The sequence below is a fragment of the Odontesthes bonariensis genome, chromosome 20, assembly GCF_027942865.1.
Source record: "Odontesthes bonariensis isolate fOdoBon6 chromosome 20, fOdoBon6.hap1, whole genome shotgun sequence".
Classification (NCBI taxonomy): domain Eukaryota; kingdom Metazoa; phylum Chordata; class Actinopteri; order Atheriniformes; family Atherinopsidae; genus Odontesthes; species Odontesthes bonariensis.
The window spans coordinates 22,290,781-22,314,995 of NC_134525.1; the positions used below are offsets into that span (position 1 = coordinate 22,290,781).

General features: G+C 40.7%; 2 protein-coding genes across 5 annotated transcripts in view; both read right to left on the reverse strand.

The window, feature by feature from the left end:
• Nucleotides 1–10,309: 10,309 nt before the first annotated feature.
• ssr1 (signal sequence receptor, alpha) lies at nt 10,310–19,043 on the reverse strand. Of its 2 annotated transcripts, XM_075452136.1 has the most exons (10): nt 18,874–19,043; nt 16,753–16,886; nt 16,014–16,110; nt 15,826–15,929; nt 15,557–15,715; nt 15,274–15,350; nt 15,095–15,173; nt 14,845–14,938; nt 14,551–14,565; nt 10,310–12,314 (listed from the first exon to the last, which is right to left on the reverse strand). In XM_075452136.1, the coding sequence occupies exons 1-10, from the start codon at nt 18,941–18,943 to the stop codon at nt 12,247–12,249; spliced, it is 897 nt and encodes a 298-aa protein (XP_075308251.1). In that variant the 5' UTR covers nt 18,944–19,043; the 3' UTR covers nt 10,310–12,246. The 2 variants fall into 2 exon arrangements, with proteins under 2 accessions (XP_075308251.1, XP_075308252.1); XM_075452137.1 differs by lacking the exon at nt 14,551–14,565.
• A 677-nt stretch (nt 19,044–19,720) lies between these two features.
• The window catches only part of LOC142370125 (uncharacterized), a 64,636-nt gene continuing 60,141 nt past the window's right edge, over nt 19,721–24,215 (reverse strand). For all 3 annotated transcript variants that reach the window (XM_075452570.1, XM_075452571.1, XM_075452569.1), the window contains 2 exons: nt 23,959–24,092; nt 19,721–22,971 (listed from right to left, as the gene is read on the reverse strand). In XM_075452570.1, coding sequence (XP_075308685.1) covers nt 22,795–22,971; nt 23,959–24,092 — 311 coding nt within the window. In that variant the 3' untranslated portion in view covers nt 19,721–22,794. The remainder of the gene's footprint in view (nt 22,972–23,958; nt 24,093–24,215) is intronic.

Consider the following 24,215-nt stretch of genomic DNA (forward strand, 5'->3'; position numbering starts at 1 on the left):
ATGCAGTAAAACGAGGATGAAACTAGTTTTTTGGGAAAGTTTTTGGCTGCATTTGGGAAGAAAATATTAATTAAAAACTTAATTAAACCAGGCTGTTCTCTTTCGTAGTCTGCCAACAGTGTATCCATAGATGTTTATGTACCATTTTGTAGATCTTTGATGCATTCCGGTTGGAACCCCAGTGTGCACATCACCTGTGAGCACAGACAGCGCGTGGCTCCTCGCTGTGTTGCGCTCCAACGCCGGCCCCAGCTCTGTGCACAATTCCAGGAGGATTTCCCTAAAAACTCAGTCGGCATCATGTGCCAGCAAATCTTCTGTCTATAGTGAACACACGCTCTCTTCGAATTGCACAATTTGCAAAGTCTTCTAATACTGCCAAAGCAGCCATTGTTTTCAATGGTGTGCATTGCGCCACTTTGCGCATGCTTTTATATCCACTCGTGTAATTGCAGACCCATGGGTGCGTTATAACGGTGTTGACGTAAATCCGTGGTTTGTTGAAGTACACAAAGTAGTGGATTAAATGTTTTAGGTCTCTAAAAAGGCACGTTGCCTGTACGAGACGACAAGTTGACATAATGGGGGGCGGCACAAGACAAACCTGCCCTAGAAGGGGATAGTAAATATATTCACGATTCAAGATAGTTTTATTTGTCACATACACAGTACAACGTGCAGTGAAATTCTTCCTTGTCCTGCTACCAATAAAAAGATAATTAAAATAAAAATGTATATTGTATATTGAAATTTTATATTAATATATTAATATTTTGAATATTAAATGTATATATGGAACAATACTGTGATAACAGTGTTATGTGTTCGGACAAATGGGAAAAGAAATATGGTTTCAAGAGCAAGTATATAGAAGCCGATTGTCAGGCGCTGGTGGACAAACTGTCAGTGGAGCAATTAAGAGAGGAAAGCAGAGAGAGAAAAAGAGTTGCAGCTTCAAATGGCAATAGTGATTCCCATCATGCTATGCGAATGTCACAAGTTACAATATTTACGTAGAAGTCACAGAGAGTTAAAAACATCTTAACACCCGATGCATGAGTTAACGTGGAAGATTTCATAAACAAGCACAGGCAGCTCTGTAATTCATACAGACTGAACGGCTCAGAAATGGAAGTCATCTTTAGGAGGTGTCTGACCTATGACTGGGATCGGGTCAGAGGCAAATTTACAGGGTTAGCTGCTGGTGACCAGGCCCTACTGCCCCATACTGACAATACGCAACAGAGAGATGTGGTGTATGGCTGCACAAGGGACATATTTATCAAATCAAATCAAATTTATCTGTAGCACCTTTCATGTACGAAACAATTCAAAGTGCTTTACATAAAATAAAAGAGAGTGTAAGAAGCTTTAAAAATACATAAAGAGAAACAAATAAAATAATGTAAATGAATTGAAAAACAAGCAACAGTCCAGATAAGTTCAAAGATATCGTATAGATTTCATGCATAGACACATGAGAAAAGAAATGTTTTTAGACCAGTATTTAAAAAAATAATCAAAACAGGGGTAATGGAAAAGTCACCAGAGGCCTCCAGTCAGAAAAGCAGATTCTGAGAACTGGAGAATGATACAAGTTCTTAGAGCTGTGAATCAAGCAGTGGAAAGCACAGCACCTAACTAAGGACAAAATGATGACATCTTTTCAAATGGTCTCGATATCAAAAATAGTAAACCAATCCTTCCACGCAATTTATATGAAACAGCTGCAATTTTGAGCCATGGGCCTTGGCATGTCTCAACAGGAGGGATGGTTAATATGATACAGAAGCACTTTTATGCATTTGGATTTAATTCAAAGATTTTTTGCAGAGCATGTCTTATTTGTTGTTTGCTGACAATGAGTAGTGGTGGAAATCTGGCTACAAAGGGCAGTGTGATACAAAGCTCACACTAGGTCTCATACCAGTGAAGAAAACAACTGATCCACACTCATTTAGAATGGCAGGAAAACTCTGTCTGGTGGTCACAGGACTGTTTTTAGGTGTATCCCTAAGGCTGTGGACATGGTCAGGAGCAGGAGGGCTGCATCGATCACGACGATGGACATACCATACCAGACATGACTGGATTCCTGAGGACCCTAAACACCCAATAGACACTAACATGTGGTACTCTTATGCGCAAGTGTTAACTCGCACTTACAACAGAAGCAATTGTTATGTGCGTTCAGTTATCACTCAGCTCAGCAAGCTGCATTGTATGGGAAACAAATTAACAAAACTCAAAGTAAATGTTTGGCGAGCTTTGCTGGCGTGGGTTATCAACATACAAGTATCAAAATTGATGATTGTCTCCCACGCAGTGTGACTACGAAATGGGATGTGTGACACTATGTTCTGGATAAATTACAACTACACCATCAAAGGGGAACTAAGACCACAGGAAGTGTTTATGAATTTAACTGGAAAACATGCCATGTGTTATTGTCAAGAGAATGGTTCAGTCCTAGGCAGTCTTAATATGACTGCTGACTGTGATCAAACGATGGTCAGTGGAGAAGGGGCTCCAGTAAAAATAAATGCAAATTCAAACGGCACTTATTTGGTGCAAGGTGGATGGTGGTTGTGTGGACGAGATGCATATCTGATGCTGCCAGCCAATAGGACGGGCGTGTGCGCGCCCATATTCGTGACGGATCATACAATTATAATTGTAATACCACAGCCCTTTTACAGACAGCCGTTCCACTTCCTATTCGCCCCATTATAAAAAAATTGGCTGCAGTTCAGTTGATTTTCTCTGGGGGCGCTGGCGAGCGAGTGCAGAATGACCATTTTCCATAGGGCTGGCGCTAATAACTCAAAAAATGTCCCCGCTAGCGACTGAAACCGGAAAATATTACTGTGATTTCTGACAGAGGGATGTGGATTTATATCGAAAGTACAATAACCTGGGAGTTATATCTTTCTGTTTTCTTACAGGTCTGGCATTTGCGAGTCAGTCTCCGCTAGCATTTTGCTAACGGAATCTGAAGAACGCACGGCAGATTACGACCGGCTGCTTTACGGCACTCGTCCACTGTGCCAGAGTGCTAACCTGGTGCTGCTAAAAACAACCAAAGCTAAACCAGAGGCTAGTCAGAGAGTATGTAAAAGGGATGTGCTGAAATCTGTAACTATTTGAGCTAACACCTCTCTGCTAGCTCAGCACTAGGACTGACCATGCCGTAAAGTGATGCCACATGCGTGACGTCACTCGTGAGGCAATACTGACAATAAATGTGTATTTTAAAAAGATCTAGTGAGTCTAAAAAATCAAACCAAGTGTCGTTTGAAAGGATAATTTATCCTTCCTTTAGGAAAATGAAAATGAAAAAATATAAAAAATTCTATCCAAAGCAATGGCTGGATCTAAGGTGGATTTCATAGTACCACCATAGAGTTCGGCGTGCTCTGCACTGCTTCGTTGGCGCCCCTAGAGTGCAGTACCACCCGGAAATACCCGCCAGTTTTCCCTCTCCTCATAATAGAGACTCTCTGGTAATACCCTGTAAAATATGTGTGTGGTACCCTGTGTAACGGGTGGAGATACTGTGTCAGAGACCCTGTGGAGCCCCGGAACTACAATTCCCAGAATGCTTTGCCCCTGAACTTCAGTTTCCAGACTGCTTTGCAGCCTTGCTGTCCATTCACAGCCCGGCAATGAATGAGTGACAGCTTATATTAGGGGGCGGGCCCTTCTGCTGAGAAGAAATGTTTGTTGATGCTGCAGCCAAGCACTCCGAGAGACAGAGACCGAGAAATGTTTGTTCTGCTGCTGGTACCGACTGTGCTGGTTGCCTGAGACTGAGCATTTGGGGAGTTGTTTTACTCGTCTCTGCTGGTTCTACGGAGGACTCTGGTCGTGGTGTCTCCGGTGCGGCGCCCCAAGGAGCTTCTTCTTCACCAGAGCTAGGCGATTAGCTCGTGGCTTCATCCAGCATCAGCCGACGCATCTCAGCTGTTTCCGGGAGGTTCAGGACGCTATCGCGCCGGTGTTGGGCTCTAAGAACGGCGTCTCCTTTTCGGCAGAAGGCATTTCCTCCTTTCCAGAGCAGGGGCCAGGCTCGTGTCTGCAGCGGACGGGGAACCGGTGCATCCAGCCCGCATCTTATCGGTTGCGAGGGAATACTCCGGTGCCCTCCCTCCCTCCAAGTGCTCGTATTGGCGGGTGGCTGACGTCACTGCTGGGGATCCCCTCCAGAGCGACAAGTCGAATCACTACCCCCCAACTGCTCCTCCCCGGGGACCTCAGGGTATGTTTTAAAGGTTATCTCCTCCTCCGGCTAGCAGTGGGTCACTGACTGGCCCAGAACTCTTTTTCTCCTTTTTGGTACCAGGGCTACCCCAGACTCTCTGATTAGAGATTGTTTTGTTTTGTTTGTTTGCTATTGGGGACCAGTTGTCCTTTCATGGGTATACTGTAACTGTTGTAAATACTCTGTTGTTTCCTCTCTTTCTTGTTTTTCTTTTCCTTTTCTACCTTTGTTGCACCACAGAAAAATAAATACGTTAAACGTATACATTGCTGGGTTGCTCATTCTATGGCCTAGGTAGGCATGGTTGAGAAAGGCTGCCTGGGACATTGACACTCACACACACACATGTAGGTTAGCCCTGCATGCACCTCCAACCTCATTGGATAATATATTTTGGGATCTGAGGCGTACGCATGCACTAGCTCTAGGGAAGTGTAGTATGTCCCCAGTGGAGGCACTGCATCGTTTGTTGTAGAGTAGACTGGTTAATTTTTTTTATCATTATATCCCTGTTACATGTTTGCAGCAAATTCCTAGTTATTGAACACTGTTCACTAACAATGGCAATAAAAACAAATTCTGATTCTGATTATGTCAGGACTCTCAGCATTAAAGGCGCCACCTACTTGTTTGCACCAGAGGGTCGGCCAGCTCCCCATCCACTGCTGAGGACTCAGAATCTGTTTGTTGCGCCAAAACCGTGTTTAAGTGTAAACCTTTACTTAGTGATAGCCATAGGCGTCTTATTAAGCTAGGCCACTCGTAAGAAGAGTGACATAATCAATGCAATTCCAGGTCAACTAACGATGGGTGCGAGAAGAAAAAGAGATATTCCCGAGTTCAAACCACATGATGCAGTCTGGGGCTCAGATGTCTCTGAACACAAACATTGGTCAACGGGCAACAAAGTCTTGCTTTCTGTCTTTCCCTGGCTGGGAGTGGGCAAGAATGTGCTCCGTTTGGAAACCATAGACTATAGACTTGGAGCTTTCATCAATCTTACATCAATAGTGCATGAAGGTCAAAACAGAGAAATAAATGCTTTGCGGACAATGGTTCTTCAGAACAGAATGGCTTTAGATCTTCTAACTGCAGCTTCTGGTGGCGTTTGCGTGAGGATAAATACTTCATGTTGTACCTACATTCCGGATGCAATCGGAACTAATGTATCCGTAGCTATGCAAGGCCTACGTAACCTTCAAAAGGCCATAGGTCAAGACAATAAGGCTCAAGGTCTCAACTTGATGTCCTGGCTGACTTCAGGACCATGGTGGCACATCCTAATGCGAATTGCAATACCTATTCTCTGTCATGCTTCTGCTTTGCCTATTTACAATGTGCATTATTCCTTGTCTTAAATCAATGATTAACAATATGATGGCAGGGCTGTTTTCTAACTATGTCTTACTTGTCCAACATGACCCGGAGGAGCTCGGGAAGGATGCTACAGTCTAAGTGACACCAATACTGAAAACACATTATGTGAATGGTACTAGGTTGATGTTGACTCATGGTAACTAAAAATGAAAAACAGGAGGGAAATGTTGGAAAACTGTATGTAGATTTTCATTTTGAGTAAGCAACATTTTACAGACAGACATGTAGTGTGTGAACTTTGCTTAGTGTGATAAAGTAATTCAAGGGAACTGTGAGAAACAGGGTACTCTGGTCTTCCCATGGAGGAGAATGTGCAACAACTCAACACGTGAGGAACTAGATGTCCCAGTGAAACATTTGTTGCATCTTGCTCACAAGATTGTTTTTCGTATGCTGATTGTAACTAAGCTGTGTAATAAAAAGAACTACCCGGGGAAAGTCGGGTGGAGTCGTTTGAGCACGGGTGAAGGAGTAAGTTCTGTCACTCCGTCCGGCTCCCCTTGCAAGTAAAAATACAATCTTGTGCACTCTGTGTTTTGTTGATCACTGGGATTGTCTTGAGTGAACTGTGTTCCAGCTGGGTTAACTTTTAGACCCAACAGTAACACATAACTTTGCCTCAGTTACTAAGTTATTACTGCTATCGCGCTAATGTTATGGTCCTTTTCCTTTTCTCACGTCCATAGCCTCATCCCATACTGTCAATCGCGTTATCATTTTCTTATATATTTCGCAAAAAAACTGTAACTTTGTGAAGAATTCAGTAGTTAGTCATGAACATTTTTGGTGTATTGAACTTGCGTGTATTGTTATGGTCATGTTGATTGTCATGGCGGCGGAGAGTAGAGGTGCCGCTGGTGGCGTGAAAATTTGCACAAAACTGGAGATTTATACAACTCTTAATGGGAAAACAATTGTGCAGGATGAACTTTTAAACTTCTTGGTAACAAAAATGAAAACCATGACTCATGATGACATGAGATTGCTGTTCGAACTCTGCCCAAGTTCTCAGCGAAATGTGTCAGACAAAGGGGCAAGCAAAGATGTCAGCAATGTTAAAAGCTGCTTGAAGTTGTTAAACGAGTTTGGTGAAAATATTCCCCATTTTGTATCTCACTACCTCGACGAACTACCGCCAGTGACTTTCGGTAGCCTGGACGTATCATGTTTTCTTGGTAGAATTGAACACCTCACTGTGGAGATCAGTGTAATGAAGCAGGCTATGTCGATGCAGACAAGTGCCTGTGAGGATCTTCATAAGGTAACAATGGATATAGGACAACGTCTGTGTGCAGTTGAAAAGCTGGACTCGAATGGAGTGACTTCGGCTCAGCCGACTCCCTGCAGGAGTGGGGAGAACCAAGCCCGCAACTCAGACGTCTCAGAACCTGAATTCTGCTACCCTGCTACCTGGCAAGACTGTGAAAGCAGCTGAGGCCGCGACCAGCGAGAATGGCATCGTAATGTCTCCCAACTATGCCCGAGTTCTGAAGGAGGGCCGACAAAAGCATCCTTCTGGAAAACATAGGGCTGCTTTGCCGTCTAAACCCAGACCGAACTCTTGGCGAGAGAAGAAGACAGCGGGGATTAATGGGACCTCTGCTGGAGGTAACATACAGGCAATAACGACAAAGTCGGTGTTTTTTCCTCCTCGCTTTCCACTTGACTTGGAACCAGACAGGCACAAACTATGCTGTTTATAATTTATTAATTACTCTACACTAGCACTGATAACGTGGAGGTGCGTCGCTTACTTAAAAAAATCCGGGTTATTGTAATTTTGATTTTTTTTTTTTTTTTTTTTTTGTCGCAAAGTGGGTGTTACTGACTTCCTCGTGGTGCTACTGCCACAGACAGCCCACAGACCTGCTGCCTATTTATTCATTCGGCTAAAATTCAAAATTAGTAACCCAGATTTTTTTAAGTAAGTGACGCACCTCCACGTTATCAGTGCTAGTGTAGAGTAATTAATAAATTATAAACAGCATAGTTTGTGCCTGTATAAGCTTGCCCATAGGAAACCGTTTCATGGCCGAAAATCTCAAGAGAGCAGCCAGACGCCTCTCGAATATCTTCGGAACAGCTCCAAATTACCAACAACAAGCAGGGGTGAGTAGAACATCATGTTATAATGTGAAATCAAGGGCCCAATGTAAAAAAAACGGTCTTATCCTTTAAAGATATCTTTATCTACAAAATTATAATACTAAAAAAAAAAAAATGTAAAGAGTAAATGATACTTATACGTTTGATGAATTTTTTACATGTACTGTTTGACACTGAATCAGGCCTTTTGGTCCAGAGAAGACAGCCTTCCTCATTAAACTCTTCATTTTAGATGAAGAAGTCCAGAAGTATAGAAGACTTCATGCCCATTCTTAATTGTGTTGGCGCCATCTAGTGGACGAACAACGAATAGCTTTGACCTTGTAAACTCGTGCCATTGTTTATTCGCACCACCTGCAGCAGGTCAGAGTCGGTGTTAGTTTCTGGTTACCCACTTTTCTATGTGCAAGGTATTTAAAAGATTTTGGGAGCAAATTCTTTCTGAAGAGGGTGGGGGCACATTTTCCACGAGTAAAGGAGTCCAGGAGACAAGTCACGTTGCAAAGTACATGATCCAAAAGCACCCTCCATTAGGCAGAAAAAACCCTAAACAAGTGATTCAATCTCACACAGGCTTTTGACATACTGAAAGGAATGCACTTGTGTGATATGCACCGTAAGATAAGAACAAGGAGTGCTACAGCAGCTGGTCTCAAGGTCATGCAGTCAGTCTGGACTTGAGGAGACAGAGGACCAGGAGACAGTCTGAATTAAGATAAACTGTGACAAGTTCTCCGAGATAATTGAAACTGCCTGCAGTAGTAACCTCAGAATGAGAGTGGCAGGTCCCCAAAACTGCTTCTACCTGTCCTTAGTTTTTCATGTGCATACACACTTAAAAAAATGTTGTCGTTCAGAGCACGATAAGTGGAAAGTTCTACATTTTCTCCATCTTTACCAAATTAATCATATGTACCACGGGCTTGAAGCATGAACTAATTTATCTGAGTGTTGGGAACATGCAAAAGATGTTCTTGATTTATTTTCTGTCTTGCTCCTTTGCCTTTAATCTTTGGATTTTTAAGGTCTTATACCTCCTCATCAACTCCAAGCCAGAAACATGTAGATACACATGTAAACTGATCCAAACACTTTAAGAGGGCTAGTCATCCAAAGTTCTCAGATCATTATAGTACTGACTCCACTTCCTGCAAGTCAAACCTTAGAAGTAAATCTTTCAAATCAAAAAGCCAGCTGCTTTGCAGGACTGGCATTGAGGTGTAATTTCATGTTGCATGTGTGAATGACTTTAATTACTGTTTTCCACCAAAAATAACGTTGAGATTTGATTAGAAAAGAGAGGCCGATAATTTTAACTTACCACTCCTCATTTGGTCAATTCTGCGTCTCTAGAAATATCTATTTATGGGATCTGAAAGCATGTAGAAACCATTGTAGGCTCCAGTTACTGTTTGTCCTTTTTGGGTCATCAACTGCCGTGTGTACTTATGTTCAGCTCAACGCTGTCAAACTTTGGTCAGTCATGAAAACTGCAAGGGATATAATCATCTCTGTTACCTAAATTCAAAATATACAAGTAGTAATGCAATATGCCGTATGAGGATGTTGAGTATAACCAGCAGAAATTGTGCAAGCCAAGGCTGTAGACCCCTGACATTGCCTACATCTAACTCACCGGTTTTCTCATTTTTCCTGCCAGAGAACAGAAACTCTCCAAACTCTGCGGTGATTCTAATCCGTGCAAAATAGCCACATTTCATTTCTTCTAACACCCTGTAAAATGTTCATGTCAAATAAAATGCGACAAACCAGCGTGTTACTCATTTTGTAAAGTGAAATCTGCCGTTGTCACAGGCTGCTGACACTCATCCTCCTGTTTTACACTTAAAAACATGAATCACAGTTAGCACGACTGGATGGAAATAACTGAGCGTCTCTATAAAAGGAATTTAATTCCGGGTAGTTTCACTCAGGAGTATTCCTGAGCTTAGATTGTTTGACTGGATTCATTTTTTAACTCGGCGAGGTTCAACCATGTTGGGAAAAAGTGGTAACTTGTTCTCAGGTTTTGTTCTTTCAACAAATACTCAACAATGTGAAAATGTTTATCAGATTCTCAGACGGGACGCAACAAGAAGAGGCCATAATAGGTCACATGAAAGCCTGATTCATTTAAATTTCACCAGGTTTAATTCAACAAAGTCATCTATACAAGATTGTCTCAATGGATTCTCATCCACTAACAAAGCTACTGCGCCTACGTGAATCTGAAGCCCATTTCAGACATGAGATATAGAACACTAATGGCTCAGTTCATTACAAGCTGCTTAATCATGGGGGGGACTAAGTTATAATACACCAATTCTGCACTTAGTTTTTCTTCAATAAAGAGGAAGAAAATGTGATTTTGTTGTGTCCCGATTCATAAAAACGTTAAAATTCAAAGACTGCGTTCTTCTTTTTATAGGACTCTAATAAATAAGCTAGTCCGTGAAAGGGCAAAAGCTTCTGCTGAAACTAAAAGATTTCCTCTGTTATCTATACTCGACTGTTTTTCAAGACGAAGCCACAAAAAAAAAGACAACTTAAAGAAAGCAGCAAACCTACAGCAAATCATCCACGTTTATTTTCCCGCACACTGAAAAGCAAAATTTGTATTTTCTGAATTACAGCCCCCAACATTTTAGAAAAAAGCAAACATCAGATAAGTCTTGAGTAAATGGGAGTGGTATCAGCGAGCTTCAGTTTAAAGTTTCTGCTGTTTCTTGTTTTACTGTCAGTAAATGAAGCGGATGCACAGAATCCAACATGGCACCGGTTCAGACTCACAAAGTTTTACTGTAAACAGACAGAAACCCTAAACTGAGCCTCGAGGCCTGCAGTCAGTAACGCACTCTAGTGGTATATCAGAAGAAACACACCATATAAAACCCCCCCCATTTAAGACCAATTTGCTTGAATAAATTAGCTTGGTAATTTTGCCCACAGCCTCCATCAGCTAATATTTACACCAGTGCTTCAGCCACTTCAACATTTATACAAAGCAAAGAAGAAAAGATTCCCTGTTTGTTACATTTGTTTCTGATTTCAAACAAGCTGCTGGAGAAGATGAAAGAAAATTAAAAAATAAAAATAATTTAAAACAAAAAAAAAAAAAAAAAAAAAAAAAGTAGAACACGAACACAAACCCAAACTGTTCAGGTCTCAGGATGACACTTCAACCTTTAGATTAACATGATAAAACCTCAGTGGTAACCGAACATCGAGGGGCAGGTTCACCTTCTTCACTGATGTTGATATATCAGAATATTATTTTAAAGGATAAAGGGTGTTGCTGTCGTTCTCTCTTTAAAGCAGATTACTGAAGCCTGCTGATCGTTTTCCAGATTTATTTTTAGAAAAGAGTTCAATGTTATTATAGTTCGTGTTTACCCATACCCCTGAATAAACTATTATTATTCAACTTTTTTTTGTGTTTAAACACAGCTTCCGACTCCAAAGTTTCGGTCCGATTATTTTACAGGAGCTGCAATGTAACAGATCAAAACTTGGTCACGAAGCTACTGACTCTACAGTGTTCTGTCTCCACGTTTAGTTCACATCATATTTTGTTTTTGAAGCTTTATTTTGTCCATTTTCCGTTGAAATGTGGCCCGTTACGGATCTCCACGTTGTCACGCTTTAACAGCAGGACGGCGCCGCGTTCTCAAAGACTCTCAAAGTGTGAATCCTTAAGAAATTCTGAGAACATAAACTTCTCTCAAGGTCAATGGAGGGAAACAAGAGAAGATAAGACGGGCAGAGAAGGAAGAACAAAATCGAAAAATCAAAATGTGCAGATCGAATCTACACCTCAAACTACAAACGCTCACACAAAACAAAAAAAACAAAGAAAAACTGCATTTGATACTGTTATCGTAGCTCCGTTATGCACCAGAGCAGGGCTGCAACTAAACAACTGTTTTTCTGTTGATGACGCTGTCAAAGAGTCCAAAATGATTGAAATTTGTCTTTTTTTAAAAAAAAGAAAAAGAAAAAAAAAGGACAATTTTCAAATATTAACAAAAAAGAACGTGTTTAATATTTGTAAATCCATCTGTTCCAGCCCTACGCCAGAGCGAGGTAATCAACAGAAACACAATCAATACTGTCACACAATGATAATATCAGCAGTTATCTCACTAAGGCTTTGAAAAACAAATATAATCTTTAAAAAAAAAAATTTAAAAAACTTTCAGAGAAAAATGTCCTTACATGCATTCTTAAACCCAACGCCAATGCCTGTTTATGGATGATCCATCTTTCTCCCACGTGACAGCGCCAGAAATTAAACAAAAAGGAGTGAGTTGTGTGCGAGTGTGTTTGTTTTCAACGGTTCGGAAGCTGAAAGTAGAGCCAGCCGTCGCTGAGCTTGGCACTGGTTAAAGTTTCTCAGCAGACTGAGGCAGAGTGCGCCCGGTTTGAGCCTCAGTCCACCTCATCTTCCTCCTCCAGCGTTAACGGGTGGCTGAGGGTTCGCCCGCCGTGGTGTCAGGTGCCCGTCACTCGTCTGAGCCGGCCGAGCGTTTCTGGTTCCTTTTGCGAGGAGATCTTCTCGGAGAGGCCTTGTCTGGAGAAGAAGAAGAGAACACTGAGCGTGACGGATCACTGAAACACTCTGAGCTGACGGCAGACTCGGTTTGATGCTGTTTGATTTGAGAAATGTGAAAAATGTGCCATCAACATTCCACTGCAGCCTTTTCTCACTTAAGATCCAAAAAGTAAATATATCAGTGCCGTCTTAACGTTACTTCACTGCTTTTCTTTGTGAAAGGTCATATATGAACGATGTTACTGCTCCTTGTGTAAACTGATTCTTACTTTTTACAGTAATCCTCATTATTACTGTATTAAATAGTTAGAATGGAGGCTACGAGGTAGCTGGTAAAGGCTGCAGTTGATGTTGGGATGTCAGTGGAGTTTGAATGAAGACAACATGAAGGATATCATGGAAACAATCAAACATCTAGGGAATTAATCACACTGCAAACGTCACTCGTGTCAGTCAACAGTCGAGTTTCCATCCACCATTGATGCAAATCTGCAGCAATTTTTTTAACAGCTGCAAAAAATAACTTTCTATTGACTGTCAGTTCAATTCAGTTCAAAGCAAACTTTGGGAATGTCTCCAAATACAACATTAAAGGGTTAGTTCGCCATTTTGCACATTAAGCCCCGTTTTTATAGCCTGGGCGAAAGCCGACTGTTGACTCTGTCAAACAGTCTGGGAAAACCCAAGAGGAATCCGTTTCCATGGAGGGCGGGACCTTACCCAGCAACTTAAATTCATTGGAGTAACGGAGTTCCCTTAACCAATCATAATGTTTAGAAATGACGTTGGTTATGCGCCGAGGTTCATGCTTACTCTCGCGAGGCTCTAGCTCGCAAATCACGCTTCCCACATCCGCTTTCATTATACCGGTACCATTTGATAAATCAAACTTTTCCCAAAGCCAGTTGGAAGGAGAGCTTCGACATCCTTGCCACTAATAATATTGACGAGGCATTCCTCTTGCTCTCGTTTTAATTGTGTAATGCTCTCCAGAGTTGAGACAACTTCATGGATAGCTTCTAGCGTTCTTCCGTCGCCATGTTTATTTCCGCTGCGGTTGAACTACAATTATATGGACTACAATGGACTCCTCGCGTGAGTTCTGCGTCACCACTCGCAACTGTTTGCTGATTGGCAAAACACTGAGCGAACCGAGGTAGGGGGATTTGGCCAGACTATGTGCGGAGCCAAAATCTTTGGGCGGAAGTACGTAGGATGGCGTCGCCAGGCTACCGTTTTTAGGTAGTCGGGGGTGAATTATAGATGTTCTGATCACAATTTGGACATTTGGTGCTGAACGGAGCATTTAAGTATCCACTGCGACAGCCTCCCCACCTTTGCATTGAGTCAATGACCACTCAAGCAAACAATCATAAAACGGCATTAAACTTTCGTTTGCAGAGACATGAAACTCACCGTGTGGTCTGTGGTGGACAGCGATACGTTGGCCCCAAAAAACCCCTGCGAAATACGCTTTCAGAGAAGTTATATTACCATTATTGTCCGTCTTCATTGATTTGTATTTTACACAAACAACGCACTATCGCCACCTAGTGGCTGGATGTCTTGCTGCTGCTATTCAACGGTGTCCGGAAAAATAGGTCCACCAAATGCTAAAACAACTGTTAGAAGGCACATTTCGCTGCGATTTTTGGGTCAATTTATCGAAATTGACCCGAAAATCGCAGCGAAATGTAGAACAGGAAAGGTAGAACAAGCTGAGTGTGGAGATGGGATCAATAAACAGAAACTAATCATTGAGGATGACGACAAACAAAACCAGCAGCTTTTGCCGACTTTTTGCCGAGGTTCCCAGGTATTAGTTTGAACTGGGAACATTGGGATGATTCTTTTCATCCACTCGTTCATTCATGTTCATTAAATTTTGCTACAACGGAAATGATTTGCGTTTCTTCTGCCTCAATGGTCAACAACTGGTTTAATATAAGAAGATCTAGACAAACTGATTCATTCAAAATATTCAAAGAAATGTGGATGTAAAATGACTGTTGTACCAGCATGAAGTCATTTTTGTTGCTCTACATCATAACTGATTTCTCTGCTGTAAAAAAAAAAAAAGCAAAATTTATCTAAAAAGAAGTTTTTACACATATATGAGGCAGAGTTGCCCAAATTGACTTTTTGTCAACCTTCAAAAATATGAATGAGTTTCATGTCTCCAAACAAATGAAGATGTACAAAGAAAGGGTTCGGAGCTCCGGTTCAGACACACATGACATGCAGCAGACCTCACCTCTGCGACTCTGCACTGAAGACATGACAGCAAGGAAGGCAGAGAGAGAAAAAGAGAGAAGAGGGTGAGTGATCCTCATGCAGTGAATGTTAAAGATCATTCTGAAACAGGTGAGCAGGAAGAAAACAGAGACACCTGCACGACACATCAGCTGATTCTGAGGAAAAGAAACATCAAAGGTTTGGACAGAAAGAGGTTTGTTTCTTTCAATCTTGTCCTGCTTTTCCCCATCATTAATTAAATAAAGATGCCAGGTGCACATGTGTGTGAATGCAGGATGTGAGGCGTACGCACTGATCTGGTTGAGTGTTTCCTGAGGGATCCAGCTCAGATCGACGTCGTTGTGGCTCGAAGTTCCCGTTTCTACCTTTGGTGCTGGGCGCCTCCTCTGTGAACAAACAAACAAATCCATGAGAGGTGCCCGCTTGTCATCATGTTGAATTCCCCATTCTGTCATTTCCGTGTAGTTAGAACATCACTCCAATCACGGCCAGAGAACATGATAAGCCTGAGAAACGTAACAATGAATGAAACGGTGTCCCACCTTTCTGGACTCCAGCAGCTGGTGAAGGCCTACAATGACAAGCAGCCCGAGGCCTGACAGGAAGACGTACATGAAGATCCTGCCGAACATGAAGGGAAGAGGAACAGGTGCAGAAAAAATTAGATGCAGCAATAAACAACCAGAAGGTTTGAGGATGGAAATATCAGTAAAACTCATACGTTTCTCCATCCAGTCCATCCTCCCTCTCGATGACGGTGACTGTCTGGTTGAACACAGCATCCTGGAAAATGTTTCCCTGCAGGTGGGAAGAGAATGAAGGATGGAAAGGAATGAAAGAAGGCAGAGAGAAGGGTAGAAATGGGTCAGAGGAGATGGAGAGAACGGGAAAGTGAGGGGAAGATGGGAAAATAGAAAGTAAATAAGAGCCGGAGGCAGAAATCGATTCTTCATATTTAACATCTGACACAAAATGCGAGTTCAGTTTGATGTGGTCTTTCTTACAGTGTTGTCCTTGTAGTTGAGGTTGATGACGAGTCCAAAGGGCCGCCCACCCATTGGTTCTGCGGGGATGAAGGAGTACTCGAAGGTGGCTTGTCTGCCAGGAGGGACCAGGATGCCGAGCTGGAGAGCAGTGAAGTTCTGGATGTAGAACTGGTAATCCTGAATGGGACGATGGGAAACACTTTGCAGGTCAGAGCTCGAGTCACAGCATTAAAAACATTCACGCCTCCTTTGGTTATTTTCTGAAGCAGAAGATGAGGTTTTCTTACCTGAGGGTAACGGAAAGAAGCATCCAGAGACTCCACGATGAAGTTCTCTGAGCCCTTGTTGGTGAAGCCCATCAGGAACTTGACGATATCGTTGGCTGGGAAGTCTGGAAAGAAAAGAGGGCATATGGATCAGTTTTGATTATAGCTCCATCAAAAATGCTGAAATTGAAATGAGATGAATCCGAGACCTTCTCCTTTGACGAACAGGATGGTAGTGTCTGCATTGGGGGAAGCTTTCACCTCACCAACCAACGCTTCTTCCTCTTCATCTTCCTTTTCTTCCGTCTAGACAAACACAACTTGACTGTTATGGGGTTCTGAACAAGCATGCAGGTATTTCTCTTTATATATACTGAAAAATAAAGGCAATCATTGTAAAATGCACTGGTAACACTGGCAACTTAGCAGTCCAAAATCTTTAAAAAGGCACTAAGGAGCGTGATGAGGGGAAGTTGATAAGTTTCATACAAACTTATTCTGATGTGCAGAAGCTAAAACTAATCATGTTCAATTCAGTTCCCTCTAAACATAAAAACAAGAGGCGGTTAGTTTATGGTGTGCTGCACATGAAGCTAATCAAATTCAAAATAACTGGAGTAAAAGTCCACTGTTGAGGTCAACGCTTCTTCACTGTCCGAGCAGTTTAAGTTGAAGGTCATGTCCTCTCACATCTAACCGAAACGGGCAGAAAATCCACACATTATATTCGGCGACCTGCTCACATCATTTTGTTTTCTACAATCCACAGCAGTAAAATCTTCTGTAGTGCTTTAAGCCCCGCCCCTCTCCATCACACAGTAAGAAAGAAGCGGTGTCAGATCAGGTGTTTCATCTTTAAAATGAAAAACTAAAACTGACCTTTGTGTTAAACTGTCAAACTGTTACCGTATTGATTTATTAGTAATCTTTAATCAGTCAACCACCTACCAGTTCCGTATTCTCGTCGTCTTCCACTTCAGCCTCATCGTCTTCGTCCTCTGCTGTCACATCGTCAACAACATCTTCATCCACAGCCTCGGCCTCCTCATCCTCAGTCAGATCCTGGGCATTCGCCACCGGTCCTGAAAAAAGAATGCTGTTAAAGCGTGACCACTGCTAACTGCACAGGAACTGTATTTCTTTATATCTAAGAGAGGTCTTGAGTCTTTTAGCCACATAAAAAGTTATTCGGTGTCTGTAAAAAATCTATTTTCCCTGCAGAAAATGACCCAATTCTTTGGCCCAGTTATTAAACTTAATTCAAAAGGAGTTATAATGGGTTTTTAGCAGTTGTTGTATGGTTTGAGATGTGATGTTTAAGGTCAGTCCTGCTGAGTGGACAGAAAATAAAGAGGCTTAAAGCAAGAAAACAGGGTCTCTGCATACATAAGACAACTTTAATAACCACTAATCACACAAAATTCATTTTATTAGAAAAAAATATCAGCGTCACATAATGATCTAATTGAGGCTGCATTGAGTTTTCATTAATAATCATCCATTATGTAATTCAGCCCATAAGGCACCGTTTGGGAATCTTTTAAAACACAGACCAAATGAAACTGTTCTCTGCACTCCTAAAAACATTCATGACCAACCAAAACAGCACAATTACAATGTACGAACATCTGAAAAGGAAAAATCCTGAGACTCAACGACTACAAAACAATGAAGCAGCAACAAAGACATTTATCAGTGAGTTCTGTTCGACTGTCGGTTGGTATCAATTCCTGGGAGTTATCATTTATGACGATTTATCGAGTTTAAAACAAACTTAATATTAGGCCAATATTAAGTTGACTCCGTACAGGCTAGCAAATGCATAGCAAAGCTACTATCACGTTTGCAAGACGCAGGCTGATAGTTAATGTACAGAGTTTGAAGATTAATTTACTTTACAATAAATTCAGCATCAGTGCAGGTCTGAGGAGGTGCACAACTCCTGACCAACTGTTCCCACTACCTCCACTAGCACCTAGATATTGCTTGCTACCTTTTCTTTAAAGATCTGTTTTTGCTGGTACTTTCCAAATGAATTTTATCCTCGGTAAAGTTCAGGAAAATCTGACTGTAATAACTGTATTAAATATCCACAAATCTAACATTGACCAAATGAATAATTAGGATTACATCATCTCTGCATTAAATCCACAGTATTAGCCAAAAGTGGGCATTCCTCACCGTCTTTACATTAAAGGCTATAAAGAATATCTCATTATGTATACTGCTGGGGCAACATAAGCTCTAAACATGTACCACGATTTTATCCACGTATACCTCAGGCTACTGATATAAACCAGGACACTTGAAATGACAAGAAGGGTGTTCACTACGCTACAGGTTCCAATCACAGCAAACATGATAATATCGATCAACCAACTCGGCTTCAAACGCCCCTTGACCGCTGTTTACTGCAAGATCGACAAATACCAGTTCAGATTACTAACCCTATGTGTTCTATAAAGACTGGCTGTCGATAATAATCCAGTAACATAACTATATTCGGTAGTTTAAAGGAACACAACCAGTGAAACTTCTATACTGGACCCGTGTATATGCTAGCTGAGTGAGCTAGCCATTTAACAAGTGACTTTCTATAGTTACCGGAAACATTTATAACTGTGTTTTTGCCACTGGTGAGGTTAATTGGAGTTGTTCAAGATATTAGACTTAAAGTAAAGTAGTTCCACATCCAGAGAGGCGCTGAGTTACAGCGAGAGAGATAATAGCAACTTAGCTGCCCTGCTAAAGGCTAACAGCCAACAGACCGACCCCTAAGGACACGTCAGACTAAGCAGGCGGATAAACTGCACTAATTTCAGATAGCTAACGCCAAGTCACATAAAATCAAACACCAAAGGGTGAACTTCTACGAACTTGTTCTAAACTACTCAACATTTATAAGAAAGTTATTCGTTTTAAGAAAACACGGTTGCTTTCAGTTAGCACATGTCAAATAGAGAACGGCCTCTCCTAGCTTTGCTGCTAACACTAGCATGCTAATCCTTACTTCCTCCTATAACACTATCCTTTCCTCCGTCGCGGTGTGTAGCAGTACTTCTAACTTACCTTTAATGAGGAGAGTCGCCGGAAAGGCCAACAATACCAGTAGCAACAGTTTAGGTATAAATTTCATCATTTTCAAGTCAAAATCAGTGCGTTCTCATTCAGAGTCGGTCAGAGAGACTTTCTGCAAGCGCCTCGGTACTGTTTCCGTCACATTTATTTTGACGCATGCGCTGTCTATACTGACCATAGGCGTATTGCAAAATCCGTTTCCTCTCACAGATTGCTTAGTGAAAACAAATGAACAACTTTAAGACCGACTTTTCGTCAAATAATTAATAATATATATTTTTTAAAGTATCATATAAATCCAAGTGATTTTTTTTTTACCAGAAACAGTTAAATATTAAACTTTTAAATCAAAATGATCAATTTAACTCAATTATTAAATTACTAGATCTCAGCGTCTGTCTCTTTACTGTGTTTGTGAAAACAGGCCAAATTATCTTTTTATTTACATTGAATTAGCTCGGCACCGATAAATTGGAACGAGAGAAACAGTAAATAATCTTTCATTATAAGCTAATCTGGATTTCTTTCAGTACCGATTCTTAAGATTCTTATTGAAATTTTAAAAAGAGAATCTTTAAGCCAGGCTTACAATGACAGATAACAAGCTAAATAAATTATTAAAAATGAAAACTTTGCAATGGATAACTAAACAAGTAATCCATAAATAACTTCTGTAAGTAGGCTATCAAAGCTTACTTAGAGGCATGTAGTATTCATGTGTTTACTCATGGATCTTTTGTGTAGCTTAATTGCAATGAGCATGAATAAAGAGACGATGACTGTAAATCAAAAATTGAATATAGAAGTAGTCTCACTTCTCAATGAGAAAACATCACTCTTGACTGTCCATTTGTTTTATTTCTCTCACATGTAACACACTTTATTTATGGCAAAATAACAACTTAAACATTGTGATATATTATGTCAAATAACATGTAAATAAATTTAGGATAACCTGTGCTGACAAACAGACTAAATAGGAAAAAAGAAAAAAACTTTGCAGGGTGACATTAGAAGCCACAATATCCTCAATGCAAGAAAAAAAATAACACAAAGTTCCTCATCCAAAAGCAACCCAATTAGCACATTTAGTAAATCATATTCTATTGCATCTATTTTTCCTCAAATTAGAAATAGAAAATGCTCTACAGCTAGAGTGACAAAGAAAGGCTGAGTGAAGATTTTATTCAGTACACAAACTGGGATGCAATCCACACAGCATGACAACAAGCCCAAGAAGCACAACTTTCTGGATACATACAAGTGAAAGTGTAAAATGTATCTTTCCAAGACTTAGACATAAACCCGTGTATTAAAATAGTCTGCGGCGTACAGAAATCTCAAGCCCTGACGTGCTGACACAGTCTGTTCAGATTCTAGTCCATGTAAACTGTTACTGTGTGTAGAGATGATGGTTTAATTACACAATGTGAAAACTTTAATCAATTCTTGAAAATAGAAAAACATGAACATTTGATACAAGAAACAGAAAAAAACACAGTGTGTTAGTTAAGTCCTTTAAAAACACCAGAGGTTAGTGTTGCTGTTTAAAACTGAAGCTCTGCCATGTGATTGTTCCATCTCTGTATAGATTATTGTAGATCTGAAGTCAAAAACTCAACTACACTCACCCAAACATCAATTAAACTCAGGATAAATACATGTTTAAACTCAGGGGATCTCTAATTCTTGTTCATCGTAATGTTATCGGCTTTAGTTCATCCTCCTTTCCTTTGGTTGCATCACTTCAGAAAAAAAAAGACAATTTTGACATTATCAGCATATGATTTTCTCCCTCTTTCCTCCTTTTCCTCACCTCTAGAAACAGATCACTTTCCTTTCCTGCACCCCTTCTTTTTCTTCACCACCCATCAGTTAAAGTCTGGTGATATTCTGTAGTTTTCTTATTGTCAACAAATTCCTCAAATAGATCAAAATCCTCAGTCAGTCTGTCAATCCTATCTGACCTCTTCTCTCTGCTTTGGGAACTCCGATCCAAGCAGATGAAAATCTTCAGCTCTTTGTGTTGTTCACAGCGTGTATACCAAGCTCTAACATTCATATCCTAATATGAAATATGGGTTAGCAACGCTCTAAACATCTCCTCTGTTATTGACCCTGGACAAATAAATAGATGACTCAGTCTAGCAAATGGGAAAGCCCTAAACTGCTGTCTTTACACACCTTCCTCTGAATTTAAATAAAAGTCTTAATGAATGATACTTTGCTTGTGATGTCTAGTTGCTAAGTCCTGTTTGCTAGTGGATGTGGATTTAGTGAAGAATGTGTCTTTTTCTCTACCCTGACTCACCAGAAAGGAGCTTTTATGGCTGATTTTAGTACTGATCCATGAAGTATAGATATTCATGGTCAAAGTTCACATTTTCAATGTTTTAAGAACCCTCAGTGGAGTCCTTTTAGGAGGAGCCGAGCCCCCTGGAATGTGCACCATGATGTCGGGATAAATATTCTTTTGAAAAATGAACTAAAATGGGTAAAACAGGCTGCATTTCTTGTTCTAAACTTAGAAAAAAAAAAAATATTTTCACTTAAAAATACACAGTGGAGGATTAACCAGTGGGTGTGGTTGAATTGTAATTATAAGAAAGAAAGAACATAGTTGACCACATGACCACTGTTTCAGTTCGAGGACTTTTTAGCAATAAGAGACCCCATTTCTCCCGTCTCAGCCTCTCTGCATCAGCTCTTTGCAAAGTTGAGAATAGAAGTTAAGTATAAAATGTACCTTTCTGATCTGTTGTGCACTACTTTTCTTAATATGCTTAACTAACTTACAAACCTTTAGGTTATTCAGAACTATTGCTTTTGTGGGTATTATCTTCATATTTTACTTCTATTTGCAAATTGCATTTATGTGCGTAGATTTTTGAATCCTTTAAATGCTATTCTTTATTTCAATGTTTTTTTCTTTTGCTCTGTAAAACATTTTTCGAGTTGCATTTGTGTCGGAACGTACAATACAAATAAAGCTGAGGTGCGTTGGACGTATTTGTGGCAGCAGGATAGTTTATCTGGGATTAAGTGACCGACTACAGAATGTTTTAGAACATGTCAGAAAAGATTTCTTCTTACACACAAGTAACTGTCAGCTGATACCTTCGGTGTTGGTTTAGGTCTCGTCATGGGTGTTGCTGGCAATACGGAAAACACAGAATATCAACAGAATTGAATTTTAAACTCAGACTGAGTTGTTATTTAGTTTTTAGATATTTTTCAGTCTTTTTTTAATTACCTCCTTGACTTTGTCAGACATGATTAAACTTTGTAGCTCTTTTTAATCTCTGATTTTCTTCCTTCATGCACCCGTCTTTCCCTGCTCTAATTGTAAATGTTGATATATGTATTGACAGCATGCTAGATCTATGCCTCCACTGGTTTTCATTCTTTATCCACTTGTGTTTCCACTTTAAGAAAACCACCCTCAGACCAATGTCAGACTAACCCGATGTCACTAGTCTGTGATGTTCAGTGCATTCCAGTTATTTTATTTTTACTTCTTTAGCTCAAGTCCATTTCCTCAGATAGCCTCGTCGTTTCGTGGTTGCCTATGTTTCCCGTCTTGCTGTATTGCATATGTAGAGGCCGCTCTCTATACAGAATCATTTTAAAGAGCTCTGTGACACTCTGCAACACCGGAACTTAATATAAAACTGCTTTACAACCAAGTTTCAGTCTCTGCCTTAAAAATCCACTAGAAAAGCTGAAAACATGTAGATGTAATGTCACTGCATCTGTTTCCCACTGGAAGAAAAAACATACAAAATGCACATGGATCCTGAAATGCAAAGAACATCAACAATATTTGCTGTAATAACACTGAGAGTGGATCTTAATCTGTAAGTTTAGCTCCAGCCTGCCTTCATCTCCTCCCCTGTCTCCCTCCTCCATGCTTCAGTTGCAACACTCCACATAATTTGCCGGCAGCATGCCGGACTTGCCGGTTCTCTGCACCGTGCCATACATCCAGCCTTCGTCGATGGGCTGAGCGTTGATGATGACATCGCCGTCTCTGAATGACACTTCGTCGTGGTCCTGAGCTGCGTAGTCATACAGAGCTCGGTATACACGCTGCAAACAACACAAAGGGACTAAGTTAGGCTTCAGGATGAGATGACAATCATGTGCAAAATATAGTACAACTTATCAGGAAAAATAAACAAATATTAATCTGGTCCTTCACCAGGCCTCATTTTAAATTATGCAAATCCAACCTCAGATGAACAACAGATGACATATTGTACTGAGTTATTATTTATTGACCAAAAACTGAGATAAAACACAGAAGCAGTGTGTGAAAAACTAAGTGAACCCCATGATCCAACAGCTTGTAGAACCATCTTTTGCAGCAGAAAGTTGCAGTAATGGTTTTCTGTAAGATGTTATCAGTCTCTCACATGGTTGTGAAGGAATATTATATTATTATATTATAACCCTTCCCAGATTTATGGACAGCAACAATTGCTTCTCTAAGAACATTGCTGATGTCTTTCATCCTTGGCATTGTGTTAACACACACCTGAATGCTGCAGACCAGCAAACTAACAAAACTTCTGCTTTTATAGAGGTGCTCACACTTACTGATGATCAATTAATCAGTGCATTGATAAGCAGCACCTGGCTGCAACTTAACCTCTAAATTTCTGTGCAAGCTGTAAGGGTTCACTTAGTCTTTCACACACTGCCTCTGCAATCTATTTTAGTCTTTGTTCAGTAATGACACACTTTCATGTGTTGGTGTTTAAATTTAATATGTAAAGCCTTAGAACTGAGGAAGGAGGTGTTATTTCTTTTTCACACGACCATGTATCAGTTGAGTGTTTAGTAGTACACTGACTTTAAGTTATATGGTCCATATAACCTATTATTATTAGCCTTCATTGGTTACTGCTGCAGCAGTGACCAAAATCTCAAAAAAGTCATCATAAACATCTCCTAAACATTTTTAACAAAAGATTTGGACAATAGTTCCCTAAAAAAGAGAATGAATACTGATGGTGTCCGACATTTCAAGGCAAAAGAAGGCTGCACAATATTCTTGTGTGGACAAGAACGTACCATGGTGGCTGAATGTGGCGGTGAGGTGACGGATCTGACAGATGACATGCTGGTCTGGTGCATGTAGCCGTGATACTGCTGATGCTGCTGCATCTGGATGCCCTGATGGTGGTATGCTCCGGGGAGGACAGGAGCTGAGTATAAGATACAGAAACACACATAGATAGAAGTCACACACCCAGAGAAGTGTCTCCAGTATCTGCCTGATTCTGTAGGTCGACACTCTGCTGTGAATAAAACAAAAGAACCATGTGAGC

Excerpts from the sequence above, each read along its gene's own strand:
- ssr1 (XM_075452136.1), bottom strand. The coding sequence starts at position 18,943 with ATGATGAAATTTATACCTAAACTGTTGCTACTGGTATTGTTGGCCTTT. Across the intron at positions 16,887-18,873 it reads GGCGACTCTCCTCATTAAAG|GACCGGTGGCGAATGCCCAG; the intron begins GTAAGTTAGAAG and ends TTCTTTTTTCAG. Across the intron at positions 15,351-15,556 it reads TCAACTACAAGGACAACACT|GGAAACATTTTCCAGGATGC; the intron begins GTAAGAAAGACC and ends TCCCACCTGCAG.